The sequence below is a fragment of the Hylobates moloch genome, unplaced genomic scaffold (assembly GCF_009828535.3).
Source record: "Hylobates moloch isolate HMO894 unplaced genomic scaffold, HMol_V3 SCAFFOLD_4, whole genome shotgun sequence".
In the NCBI taxonomy this organism is placed as follows: Eukaryota; Metazoa; Chordata; class Mammalia; order Primates; family Hylobatidae; genus Hylobates; species Hylobates moloch.
In genome coordinates this window covers 99,380,049-99,394,273 of record NW_026652279.1, presented here as the reverse complement: position 1 = coordinate 99,394,273, position 14,225 = coordinate 99,380,049, and the positions used below count along the sequence as shown (strand labels likewise).

General features: G+C 39.5%; 1 protein-coding gene across 9 annotated transcripts in view; it reads left to right on the top strand.

Moving 5' to 3' along the window:
• Positions 1-14,225, top strand: part of ZDHHC20 (zinc finger DHHC-type palmitoyltransferase 20) — a 53,318-nt gene that overhangs the window by 23,836 nt on the left and 15,257 nt on the right. For 5 of the 9 annotated variants that reach the window (XR_009213221.1, XM_032150676.2, XM_032150675.2 and 2 more), the window contains exons 5-7: positions 1,018-1,050; positions 2,206-2,326; positions 10,643-10,775. Coding sequence is in view for 7 of the 9 variants with exons in the window: in XM_032150676.2 (XP_032006567.1) it covers positions 1,018-1,050; positions 2,206-2,326; positions 10,643-10,775 (287 nt within the window). In the remaining 2 variants the exon portion in view is untranslated. Of the gene's footprint in view, positions 1-1,017; positions 1,051-2,205; positions 2,327-9,493; positions 9,530-10,642; positions 10,776-14,225 lie in introns of all 9 variants that reach the window. The other 4 variants (XR_009213220.1, XM_032150669.2, XM_032150670.2 and 1 more) reach the window with 1 other exon arrangement.

Genomic DNA, 14,225 nt, shown 5'->3' with positions numbered 1-14,225 from the left:
TATGCTTTACACTTGACAAGAACACTTCATCCTCTCTCATTATTTGCTGTGCATACAGGGCAGACAAAAATATTGATAAAAGCTGGAATATACTCACAAGTTATCTTTGATAACAGTTCCTATACCAGTTAATAGAATTTTCTCGGACTTTATGCTGTCTATGCTTGTGCTTAATGTAAGTCTTTGTGCACATGTAAGGAGATCATATATTGAAGGAAAGATCACTAGTTTGGAATCCCAGATAATCCTTGACTTTTAGTAACACAGTTACTTAACTTTCTAAGTATTAGATTACTCATTTTGTTACATTTTTTGAGATGATCCGTGGTCTACATATAAATATAGAATACATATTCTAGTAGGGAGGCAAATTTGAGGTTTGGTTTCTTTTTAATTACAAAAATACAGTAGTGCTTATGCATGGGGTAAAATTTTATAGAATATGTGGAAAAATAACCATCTCCAAGCCCATTGGTGTTAATATTTTGGCTTATTTCCTTCTAAACTTTTGTTTTTATGACCTGCGTATGTTTAAAATAACATAGGGGCCATCTGTATTGCATTCTATCTCCTTCAGCTAATTTGTTAGCTGGATCTATCTTATGTACCAAGTACTGTGCACCGGATCTGAATTTTGTTTTTTTCAGGACAGGGTCTCACTATGTCAGCCAGGCTGGTCTCACTCTGACCTCAAATGATCCTACCACCTCTGTCTCCCAAAGTGCTGGAATTACACGCATGAGCCACCGTGCCCAGCCCAGATCTAAATATTATAGTATCATTTGATGTGGTCTAAGGCAGCTGAATATGTTCAGCTGAATTCCCAGTATAAAAATCATGACTTTTTACCTATGAACATTCTTGTGGAAGCATCAGAAATTATCTCTAACCTAGTTTCTGGGTTGATTCTCTTAAGATGTAGTTGTAAAGGGAAAATTTTAAGTCAAATAAAAGAAAATTATGAGAAGTTAGACGAATTTTTCTGCATGGATTTTCTTATGCTTGTTTGTTTTCTAGATGTATTCTTAAGATGGATCATCACTGTCCTTGGTATGTATTAAAAAAACAGAAGAAATTGCATTGGTGGTGAGAAAGAGAGAATTTAGAGTAACTTCAGTATTCCTAAATTTTGAAGGCCAGTTTACTCATAGATATTAAGATTGATCTCTTTACATCTATGCACGTATTTGTATGTAAACAATTATATTAAATGGTTTCTATTAAAAATATCTGCTGAAATTAACCCAAATAACAATGTATTAAGAATTAACATTAAAATTCCACATTCCGTATAGAATTTATTAAATACAAACATTCACAATTAAGACACCACTGTCAACTTCCCAGATGACCCATTTCTAGGTAATAATGATTAAGTTTTCTGATTTGTCTTTTTTTGTTTGTTTTGTTTTATTTTATTTTTGAAGCAAGGTCTCTGGCTGCCCAGGCTGGAGTACAGTGGCATGATCTTGGCCCACTGCAGCCTCGACCTTCTGGGCTCAGGTGATTCTTCCACCTCAGTCTCTCAAGTAGCTGGGACTGCAGGCATGCACCACCACGCCTGGCTGATTTTTTGTATTTTTAATAGAGATGGGGTTTCTCCATGTTGCCCAGGCTGGTCTTGAACTCCTGGGCTCAAGCAATCCACCCGCCTTGGCCTCCCGAAGTACTAGGATTACAGGCATGAGCCACTGCACTCGGCCCAATTTATTTTTTTAAGTTACTATGTTTTAATTGTTTTAAAAAACATCGAAGAGGTCAGGAGTTCAAGACCAGCTTGGGCAACATGGTGAAACCCCATCTCTACTAAAAATACAAAAATTAGCCGGGCGTTGTGGTGAGCGCCTGTAATCCCAGCTACTTGGGAGTCTGAGGCAGGAGAATCGCGTGAACCTGGGAGGCAGAGGTTGCAGTGAGCCGAGATGGCGCCACTGCACTCCAGCCTGGGCAACAGAACGAGACTCCCATAAGATGTACCATCTTAACCGTTTCTTAAGGTACAGTTCAGTAGTGTTAAGTATGTTCAAATTATTGTGCAATTAATCTCCAGAACTTTTTCATCCTGCAAAACTGAAATTTTATTCTCATTAAAGAGCTCCCCTTCCCCACACCACACCAGCCCCTGGCAGCCTCCATCCCACTTTCTATTTCTGTGAATTTGTCATTTTTCTTACTTTTGTAATGTGGCTTTCTTTATTTTTCCAGGGTGAATAACTGTGTGGGATTTTCTAATTACAAATTCTTCCTGCTGTTTTTATTATATTCCCTATTATATTGCCTTTTCGTGGCTGCAACAGTTTTAGAGTACTTTATAAAATTTTGGACGGTAAGTCTTTTTTTCTATCTTGAAACATGTATTTAAGACTTTAAGATGCTATCTTCCTAATTACTTCATTTTTTATGACAAGTAGATATTCTTTAGTTTAATTTTACAAGTTAGAGTTTTATAAATCCATCAGAGGACAGATAGGGCTACAATTTACTTTCATATACACATTTATTTGTAAATAAATGTATATTAAACAGGATATAGTGAGCCTCTTTTAGTGATCCAAATTATTTTCACCCACATTCTAACAAAGACATATTCATTTTAGGGAGGTAAATTGCTTTTCTTTGAGTCGGTGAGACTTATTGCAATTTTATAGTAATAAAATCTATAAAGACAGGAAGTAGTTTAATGGTTGCCTCAGCCCCAGGCAGCCACTAAACTGCTTCCTGTCTTTATAGATTTTACAGCATTTCTTAAAATGGCAAATGAATGAAAACAATCAGATGTCTTATCAACTGAGGTCTCCTTAAACTATGATACATCTATACAAAGGAGTGCAATACAGCTTAAGAAAGAATAAGGAAGCTCTTTGTAACAAATGATGTGAGGTGATCTTTGAGATCTATTATTAACATGAAAAAAACAAGGTACGGAAGAATGCATATAGTATGCTGCCATTTCTACAGCACAATAACACGTGTATATATTTGTATATGTCTTATCTGGAAGAATGCAGTAAAAAATTCTTAAAAGTGGTTGCCTCTGGGGAGGGCACTTAGAAGGGAGACATGCTTTTTACAGTTATCCTTTGGATTTTGTATAACATGGACAAATAGTAATATATTCAAAACAGACAAATATAGCTTTAAAATTTGTTTTAAAATTTTAAGTATATATTTTTTGGGGAGTATATATTTTTTGGGGAAAAACTACCAAAAACATTGAAAGTAACTGCCTCTTGGAAGTGGGAGAACTGCCGTTTTTCATTAATAGCTTTTTAGCATTATTTTAATTTTCTCTGTGCGTGTACCATTTTTGAAAAATTTAGAAATTATTTTATTTATATTTTATTTTATTTTTATTTTTATTTTATTTTATTTTATTTTTATTTGAGACAGAATCTTGCTTGGTCACCCAGGCTGGAGTGCAGTGGCATGATCTCATCTTACTATAACCTCTGCCTTCTGGGTTCAAGCGATTCTCCTGCCTCAGCCTTCCTGAGTAGCTGGGATTACAGGTGCCCCGCCACAACGCCTGGCTAATTTTTGTATTTTTAGTAGAGACAGGGTTTCACCATGCTGGCCAGGCTGGTCTCGAGCCCCTGACTTCAAGTGATTTGCCTGCCTCGGCCTGCCAAAGCGCTGGGATTACAAGTGTGAGCCACCGCACCTGGCCAAGAAATAATTTCAAAATAAATGAACATTTTCTCCTTCATTTAAACTCTCTTTAAGTTTCAAGATAATATTCATTCCTTTCTCTTTCCCCTTCAGCCCTTTAAATATAGGTTCAGTCCTGGGCTGTCTCACTCTTGGTTCCTTCTACTGTGTTTCTGGGTTATTGTGTGTCCCCCTGTGGCATTCACAATTGCTGTTCCTAGCCCTGGTGCTCACATGGGCTGAGCCCATTCCCGTTTCCAGTTGCTATTTATTGAACCAGCAGACATGAGGAAGACACCATAAAAATCAGCACGTCTCAAACCAACCTCATTTTCTTTTCACTGTTCTTTCTGTGTTTATCTGATTGATTGGGAACAAAATCTTTACAAATCTATCAGTTTCCAAGGTAGAAAAATTAATAGCGTCTTGGAATTATTGTTATTCCCTTATGAAACTGAGGTGTAGAATCAGGGTGATATACTAGGGAAAAAAATGAGCTTTCTTTACATGTAAATGCCATGTATGTATTTATTTGCCAGAATCTAAGCTCCATGAGAGCACGAATATTCATTTATTTTGTTTATTTATGTTTCTTTCTTTTTTTTTTTTTTTTCTGGAGACAGAGTCTCGCTCTGTCGCCCAAGCTGGAGTGCAGTGGCATGATCTCGGCTCACTGCCAGCTCCGCCTCCCGGGTTCACGCCATTCTCCTGCCTCAGCCTGCCTCCTGAGTAGCTGGGACTACAGGCGCCCACCACCTTGCCCGGCTAATTTTTTGTATTTTTAGTAGAGATGGGATTTCACCATATTAGCCAGGATGGTCTCGATCTCCTGACCTTGTGATCTGCCTGCCTCAGCCTCCCAAAGTGCTGGGATTACAGGTGTGAGCCACCGCGCCCAGCCTGTTTGTTTATGTTTCTTAATCACCCAGTACTGAACACACAGTAGGTGTTCAGTAAATATTTGCTGAGTGAATAGCCAGAATCAAGATACTTAAACTTTAGACTCTTTGTTCTTTCATTTTTAAAATTGAGGTAATAACTTATAGGATTGATTTAATGATTAAAATAAATAGTGTAAATACATGGAAAGCAGTCAGTAGATGTTATTTATTTTGTTTTTTTCCAACTCTGTGCCTCAAATCATTCCTATTCCTAATATCACAGACGTGGTTTAGACCCTCAATCTTCTAATTTCCTGTCTTTATTCTCTGCTTTCTTAAGTACAATCTGCCAATTTATGAGCAGAGGAAAATATTTTTGTTTTGCATATGCTTATGAGGATATGCTTGCTAGCCACTGGCATGTCTTTTTTGTGAAATTTCTATTGTGTTCTTTGCCCATTTCTAGTAGGTTTTCATATTTACACATGAACGAGTTTGTCTTACATTAAAGATACTAATCTTTTTTTGTTGTTGTTGTTTTGTTTTTTGAGATACGGTCCCACTCTGTCTCCCAGGCTGGGCAGTGGTGCGATCACGGCTCACTGCAGTTTCAATCTCCCAGGCTTGAGCAATCCTCCTGCCTCAAGCCCCCGAGTAGCTGGGACCATGGGCAGGCACCACCATGCCCGGCTGTTTTTTGTATTTTTTGTAGAGACGGGGTTTCACCATGAGCTGGTCTATAAGTCCTGATCTCAAACAGTCCTCCCACCTCAGCCTCCCAAAGTGCTGGGATTACAGGTGTGAGCCACCGAGCCCAGCCACTAATCTTTATTCTTGACCTTGAGTTAGATGAGGATTTCTTTTTTTTTTTTTTTTTGAGATGGAGTTTCGCTCTTGTCACCCAGGCTAGAGTGTGATGGCACGATCTCGGCTCACTGCAACCTCCACTTTCTGGGTTCAAGTGATTCTCTAGCAGAGACGGAGTTTTACCATGTTGGCCAGGCTAGTCTTGAACTCCTGACCTCAGGTTATCCGCCCGCCTCGGTCTCCCAAAATGCTGGGATTACAAGCACGAGTCACCGCAGCCAGCCCAAATGAGGAGTTCTTACACTGAACATAGCAATCACCATAAAAGAAAAGATCAATAAATTGGACTTCATTAAAATAAAGAACTTTTTATAAAAAGATGACTTTTGGAGTGAAAAGGCAAGCTACTGACTGGGAGAAGATATTTACAACGCATATATCTCACAAAGGACTCCTAACCAGAGTATGTGAGACACTCCTAAAGATATTAATCTTTTTTCTGTCATGGGTTACAAATGCTTTTTCCACATTTTCTGGGTTTTCTTTTTTTTTGAGACAGAGTCTCACTCTGTCATGCAGGCTGGAGTGCAGTGGCATAATCTCAGCTCACTGTAACCTTTACCTCCCGGATTCAAGCGATTTTCCTGCCGTCGCCTCCTGAGTAGCTGGGACTACAGGCATGCGCCACCACCCCTGGTTAATTTTTGTATTTTTAGTAGAGACAGGGTTTTGCCATGTTGGCCAGACTAGTCTTGAACTCCTTACGTTAGGTGATCCACCTACCTCGGCCTCCTAAAGTATTGGGATAATAGGTGTGAGCCACCACGCCTGGCCCACATTTTCTGTTTATGTCCTACATTCCTGCTTTCTTTTGTTTTTGTGACATCAAAGTTTTATATTTTTAAGGCAGTTGTTTTTATATGTGATACCTGTCTGTTGTCTATTCCATATAAATTTATACAGATATTGTTCTGTTTTTTCCTCTGGTACTTTTATTATTTTTGTTTTTACCTTTAAATCTCTGATTTTGGAGGAGGGATTATTGTAGTTAAAAAGTACTTTTACATCTACTCTTTCTAAAAACCTTGTGAAGGTGTTTTACAACGTAGGTTTTGTTATTATTCAGGTATGGTGAGGCCAATAGATGAGGAGACAATTGCCACTGAAAAAATAGTTTGTTACAGTGCCAAGAGGAAGGGGCCCCAGGATAGGAAGCACCATGTGGGAACCAGAGCCTTCATTGTGGTTCCTGTGGGGAAGGCAAGGTGAGCAGATTTCGGATTGGATGGCTGCAGGCATTGCAGAGGACTCGGGTATCGGGGCTATCTCTAGTTGTCTTATACCTGGTCCTGGGATGATGAAGGCAGAGGACTGCTGCCTTCTGGAGTATAAAAGGCAGATAGAAGAAGCAGTTCTCAGTGTGGGATCTGGATTGTTTAGTTTGTGTATGAAAGATGTACTCCTGGGTGAGTGGTTTGCTGTCTCTTAAGAACTGGTTAGCCCAGGGAGGGATAGTTTCTCCCCAGTTAGTGAGGCCCCAGATGCCAGAGCATCAGGAATATAGAAAATAAGAAAATAGGGTTGGGTGTGGTGGCTTATGCCTGTAATTCCAGCACTTTGGGAGGCCAAGACGGGCAGATCATGAGGTCAGGAGATGGAGACCATCCTGGCCAACAATGGTGAAACCCCGTCTCTACTAAAAATACAAAATTAGCCGGGTGTGGTGGCGCACACCTGTAGTCCCAGCTACTCAGGAAGCGGAGGCAGGAGAATCGCTTGAACCTGGGAGGCGGAGGTTGCAGTGAACCAAGATCACAGATCACAACACTGCACTCCAGCCTGGTGACAGAGCAAGACTCTGTCTCAAATAAAAAGAAAAGAAAAAGAAAAGAAGAAAATATGATTTATATAGAAGGGGGCCATTATTATTTCAGTTTTCAGAGTTGGAAACAAATTGGAGAAATTATGCAACTACCGAAGGTCACATACTTAATAACATAGGAAGAATTCAGGCTGGGCGCGGTGGCTCACGCCTGTAATCCCAGCACTTTGGGAGGCCGAGGCGGGCGGATCACGAGGTCAGGAGATCAAGACCATCCTAGCTAACACGGTGAAACCCCGTCTCTACTAAAAATACAAAAAATTAGCTGGGCGTGGTGGCTGGCACCTGTAGTCCCAGCTACTCAGGAGGCTGAGGCAGAAGAATGGCGTGAACCTGGAAGGCAGAGCTTGCAGTGAGCTGAGATTGTACCACTGCACTCCAGCCTGGGCTACAGATTGAGACTCCGTCTAAAAAAAAAAAAAAAAAAAAAAGGAAGAATTTAAACTAAAATCTGGGTATTCCAGGATCCAGCTACTTTCCACTATAACTTGCTACTCGTAGTTGGGAAGAATATAATTAAAGCCCTGAGTCATCAAGCACAATTTTATTTCTAGGAGATACCTACTACATTTTAGAAGGATTTAAACTTCATTAGATGTTTAAAGTTTGGGTATTTAAAACCAGGGGATGCTAACACTTACAATGCCTTTGCACATATTAGAAGAGAACACCCCTACCTGTATGTTGTCAGCCTCATGAATTTTGGCTTTTGATTTCCCCCTTAGCTGGCACCTTTGTTCAGTTCACAACATACTAACCATACCCCTTATTTAAACAGATTCAGTGCCAGATAGATGAAATCTAAATTACTTAATTTCACATTTCTCTATCAGAAAATTCAGCAATGTTTGTATGCAATGATTTATTAAAGAATGAATAACTTTTTTGGATTAATTCTGAGTAAAAAAAGACTAGTAAATGTAAATCTACCTTTTTCTTCATTCATTCAAGAAATATGTATTTAGTACCTACTATATGGCAGGTAGTACTCTAGAGACTTGTAGTATATCTCTGAAAAAACGGGCAGAGTTCTGTCTTTATAGAGCTTGCTTTTGAGAAGGAGGGGGACAAGTAATAAATAATGAGCAGGGTAAGAGAATTAAGTATTGGGCGGTGGCATGATAGGGCAGGTGGCAGTACTGAATAGCACAGTCAGGGTAGACCTCATTTAGAAGGTAGGATTTAAGCAAAAACTTGAAGGGAATTAATGGATATCTGAGAGAAGAGCATTCCGGCCCAGAGGACATGATACGTGTCCCTGCCATGTTTCAGTAACACAAGAAGGCTATTGTGGCTGGGGTAGAACGAGCGGAAAGGAGACTGAAAGGAATGGACCAAGAGGGGGCCAAAATGACAGAGGGCCTTGGAGAGTATTGAAATGACTGTGGCTTTTACTAGCAGCCAGGTGGGGATATGATCTGACTTGTGCAAGGCTCACTCTGATTGCTGAGCTGAGAATACATGGGAGAGGGCAAGTACCAATACACAGGCTCACATGGTAGAGGCTGTTGCAGCATCCCGGCTGGAATAAGGTAGAAGCAGTGAAGGTGGTAAGAAGTCATCAGATCTAGTTTTTAGAAACTAGTCAGAGGTTTGTTTGTTTGTTTTCAATATTGGCTAAAAACATTTTATTTTATTTTATTCTTCCCCAGACTGAAATGTATCTGCACAGGTGGCTCACGCCTGTAGTCCAGCACTTTGGGAGGCCAGGATCACTTAAGACCAGGAGTTCAAGACTAGCCCTAGCTCTGGTGCCTTAGTGAGACCTTGTATCTTTTTTTTTTTTTTGAGACTCGCTGTGTCGCCCAGGCTGGAGTGCAGCAGTGCGATCTTGGCTCACTGCAACATCCACCTTCTGGGTTAAGTGATTCTCCTGCCTCATCCTCCCAAGTAGCTGGGATTACAGGCGTGTACCACCATGCCCGGCTAATTTTTGCATTTTTAGTAGAGACGGGGTTTCACCATGTTGGCCAGGCTGGTCTCGAACTCTTGACCTCCGGTGATCCGCCTGCCTCCACCTCCCAAAGTACTGGGATTGCAGGTGTGAGCCACCGCACCCAGCCAAGACCTTGTATCTTAAAAAAAAAAAAGAAATGTGCTTTTGAAGAGCTGCATGTTCTTGCCTATTTTCTCTTTTGTATTTTTTGAGAAAATGTTGTAGATGGCCATTAGAAAGCAACATCTTAGTGTTCCTTCAACAGGATTTATAAAACTAGTGTTTAGGATAATTTTGCATAAAAATTGGTTTCTTAATATATGTCTCTATTTGCACAAGCTTTGCTGCAGGAAATCTACAGAGAGTTGTCCAAAGGTAAAATACATCATTACCATGACATTCTCATGATCTCTTTTGTGACATTTATAGTGAATATATTTAATAAATTTAGCTTCACAAGATGGTCAGATAGAAGACTCACTTGATATGTTTGAAACATTTGAAACATATGTTGGTTACTCTTGAAGAAAAGAGAAAAAGATCAATGTCACAATAACCTAATGCTAATAGCCTTCTTTTAGTCTGTAATACTTCTTAAATCAAGCAGAAAAGCCTCATGTTCTGGTGGAGTAGGTGCTTTGCCTGTAAGGTTTATTTTAAGAGCTAACATTTAAAGGCCTCCTCCTTCTACTAACGGTAGTAATTTCTTCTAGGCTCTAGTTTGCTTCTGTTAAAATGTATATAGTCATAAGAAGGGACGCCAGAGAAGCTGTTTTCATTCATTAATACCTTGTGGTAAATTTATCTATCAAAATTGTTAACTATGCACAAAGGCTCTGTAGACATACAGATGAAAAAAGTAGGAATTGAAGCAGCTGAAGGCAAGGGTAAGGTGGTCTGAAAATAGAGATTAGAGAAGTTCAGAAATATTTCACAATTAGTTTTTAGTTAGCAGCAAATCTAAATAAAATAAGCAAATATTTTTGTGTAGATACGGGGAGCTTATATATGTCGGATGTTGGAGAAAGCTTGAATATATACATAAAGTACAAAAGAAAATTTGTTGGGTAGCAGAGTCGATCTTTTCACTTTATTACTGAAAGTATTGCTATTTTTTTTTTTATGAGACAGGGTCTCACTATGTTGCCCAGGATGGCCTAGAACTCCTAGGCTCAGGTGACCCTCCTGTCTCAGTCTCCCCAATAGCTGGGATTACAGGTATGTACCACCATGCCAAGCTAAAATTAAAAAAAATTTAAGAGCAGTATTTTAAATAACTCTTCCTGAACTCCTAGATAAGCAGGTTGCTTTGGTAATACCAATTCTTTGCTTTTGCCCTTGTTGCATTGGGATATATTAAGTAATTTATTATTTTTCAAATATGGCAAGTATTTTGATATATTCAACAATCTTTAGGCAGAACTAACTTGTAAGTTATATTTTAGAGGTTGACTGTCCTCAAAATTAACTTCTTTTTTTCCTCCTCAGAATGAACTGACAGATACACGTGCAAAATTCCATGTACTTTTTCTTTTCTTTGTGTCTGCAATGTTCTTCATCAGCGTCCTCTCACTTTTCAGCTACCACTGCTGGCTAGTTGGAAAAAATAGAACAACAATAGGTAAGTAGGTTAAAATAAATTATAATTACTTAGGACAATGACCATAAATAAATATGAAATCTAGAGAAGGACAAGGGTCAGATGATACAGAAGTGTAAGACAATTCTGACTCTGGAATTGGTGGCATGTACCTAATAATCTCAGCTACTGAGGAGACAGAGGCGGGAGAATCCCCTGAGCCCTGGAGGACAGCCTAGACAACATAGGGACACCCAGTCTCTAAAAAATAAAAATAAAATAATTCTGTAGTAAAATTAATTGTGACTGGATGGGGACAATGGTTTTATAATAAAGGTTCATTATTTTGGGAAGGTTGAGGAAATGAGACTGACTTTTTAACATATTTTCAGTAATGTGTTATATATAAAAGTGGAGAACTATTTTATAAATTTTAATAAAAACTTTCTTGCATTCATACAGTGTCGTTTCAAAAATTAATCTATGAGAGGCCGGGCACAGTGGCTCACACCTGTAATCCCAGCATTTTGGGAGGCCAAGATGGGTGGATTGCTTGAGTCCAGGAGTTCGAGACCAGCCTGGGCAACATGGAGAAACCCTGTCTCTACTAAAAATGCAAAACAAAACTAGCTGCAGTGAGCCAAAATTGCACCATTGCACTCCAGCCTGGGCAATGAGAGTAAGACCCTATCTCAAAAAAAAAAAAATTAATCTATAAGGGATAGACAGTAGATCTACATGCTTTAAGGAAGTTTGTTCTCAAATAAAACATTTATATCCTCAATTATAGCTTATCTTTTAGCTAAAACATAACAATGTAGTTCATGTATATTCTTTTTTTGAGACAGAGTCTCACTCTTGCCCTGGCTAGAGTGCAGTAGTGCCATCACAGCTCACTGCAGCCTTGACCTCCCGGACTTAAGCAGTGTTCCCACCTCAGCCTCCCAAGTAGCTGGGTCTACAGGTGTGCACTACCACACTCGGCTAATTTATTTATTTCTTATGGAGATGGGGTCTTGCTATGTTGCCCAGGCTGGTCTCAAACTCCTGGGCTTGAGTGATCCTCCCACTTTGGCCTCCCAAAATGCTAGGATTACAGATGCAAGTCACCTTGCCCAGTCCATATATATTCTTTACTTTTTTCCCCCACAGTTAAACACAAATTTAACTGGCATATGTTCCATGACTGAGGCCAAGGAATAGTGCTTTTGACATGCCTCATTATTTCCATCTTTGTGTCAGTTGTCAGTGAGACTTACGAATTGTGTCACTAGTATTAGCATTTATTTCTCTTTTTGTTTGCTCATTTTAAAAAATGAAAATATAGGGGGAAAAGTAAGGTATTCACATAATTGGACAAACATTCCCTAAATAACAATGGTGGCATTGCTCACTGAACTATTGACATGTAAGAAGCACTGCTATGTTATCACTGAAATATTCATGTATCTGCTAACATACCAAGACACAAAATAAGGATTTTTATGGTAGTGTTTTGTAAAAAAGTTAAAATCCACCTGCAATCTGCAGCCATATATCTGGGAAGTAAGTTGGAGGGAAACAGTTTTTAATTATAGAAAAATTAAGGGATTTCAGGTGAGACATGTAGATGCTTTAGTATTGGATCATTTTAATGTTGTGTTACTGAGCTGTGTTGTAAGTTATGGTGGGCTTCCAGTGTGAGGATTTATTCCTTCTCTTCCAATTCCATCATACCTTCATCCCTTTTCCATGTAAATAAAATTTTTTTTTTGTAAATAAAATTTCTTATCCCTATTAACTACTTTTTTTGTTGTCTTTATAGAATATTCTGCCATCTCTTTACCTTTAATTGAAGATGACAAAAAGGCAGCCTACAGGCAAAGTCCAGCCTTTAAGTTCTCCCCAACCAATAAAATCTATGTGAGCGATTTCACAAAACCAGATTTCTTCTTTTCAAAACTGATCAGTCTAGTGGTAGTAGGCCCGTTTTCCCACTTGGCATCAGTGAAATGGAGCTAAGCAGTGGTGGACTGCCCAAGATAGGGCATGGATTTAGATAGGGTGTGGACACTGTCATTTGCCACAGGTCTTGCCAGTCGTGACTTTTTTGTTTCCTGCCCAGCCCCCGTAGGTATGTGAGAGATTGGCATTTCTAGGGAACCTGCTGTTCTCTTGAACAATCTTTTTCAAACTGTTTTTTGCCGGTGGCCACAGTAAGAAATGCAGCATTTCATATCATGACTTAAAACATGCACAAATATTTATAAAATTATATAAATAAAATAAGCAAAAGTTTCACAAAACCTTTTTAATCTCTACTATATGCAGTATATTCTGATATTTTCTTTTCTGGTTTCTTTTTTCTTTTTTTTTTTTTTTTGAGACGGAGTCTCGCTCTGTCACCCAGGCTGGAGTGCAGTGGCGCAATATCGGCTCACTGCAAGCTCCGCCTCCCGGGTTCACGCCATTCTCCTGCCTCAGCCTCTCCGAGTAGCTGGGACTACAGGCGCCCGCCACCACGCCCGGCTAATTTTTTGTATTTTCAGTAGAGATGGGGTTTCACCGTGGTCTCGATTTCCTGACCTCATGATCCGCCCGCCTCGGCCTCCCAAAGTGCTGGGATTACAAGAGTGAGCCACCGCGCCTGGCCTTCTTTTCTAGTTTCTTAAAAGGAAATGCGGGTTGCAAGTCACTCAGCTGATTATGTGGTCTATTAAGGTGTTCTAACCCACACTTTGAAAAAACATTGCTTAGCACACCACTTTTTTTACAGCTTCATCCCCCACAGCCCTGGTCTTTAGCTAATTCTCCACTGCTACATTCAGATGTTTGTTCTTAGATTTGAGGGTGTCTTATTCTGCTGTATCACCTCTGTCTTCTTCATAACTGTCACCTACCCTCCTTGAGATCGGTTACCCTCATTTAGTGAGTTCCTACATTTAAGCTAATGCCATTATCCCAAACAGGCAAGCTAGTCCCTTTGATTCTGAGCTTTTTAATCGCTTAGAACTGAAGAACCCCTGAAAATGAAATTTTAAACTTGAATATGTTATTCTCTATTTGCTGTATTCTAATGTACTTCCTGAGTCTTCTATTCTCCAACAATTTTCTCCTAAGTTTTTCTTTCCCTTCTGGTTTTATTTCTCACCCATGTCCATTCTAGATCCTATGGTAAATGACTTTAGCAGCTCTTGACAAAAACAGCTCCTTACATCTTTGGTGCCTAGACTTTCTCCCATTATTCCTTTGCTAATTCATGGCTCTGGTTATCCAGCCATCCTCTATCCGCGTGCACAGTGGGGCTGTTGAAAGCTGTTGAAGGATGTCTTACTCCATAAGGTTTGCTATAGCTACAGATGTTAGGCCTCATTGAGGGCCTTAGCTCTGTTTGGCAGTAATGTCACATGTTTCTGGTCAGGTCCCTCACCTGTTACCCAAGACGGTTATTCCAGATTTTCATAATTCTCCCACTCTCCTTACCCATTTTATGAGTCCCTAGTAGAAAAATCA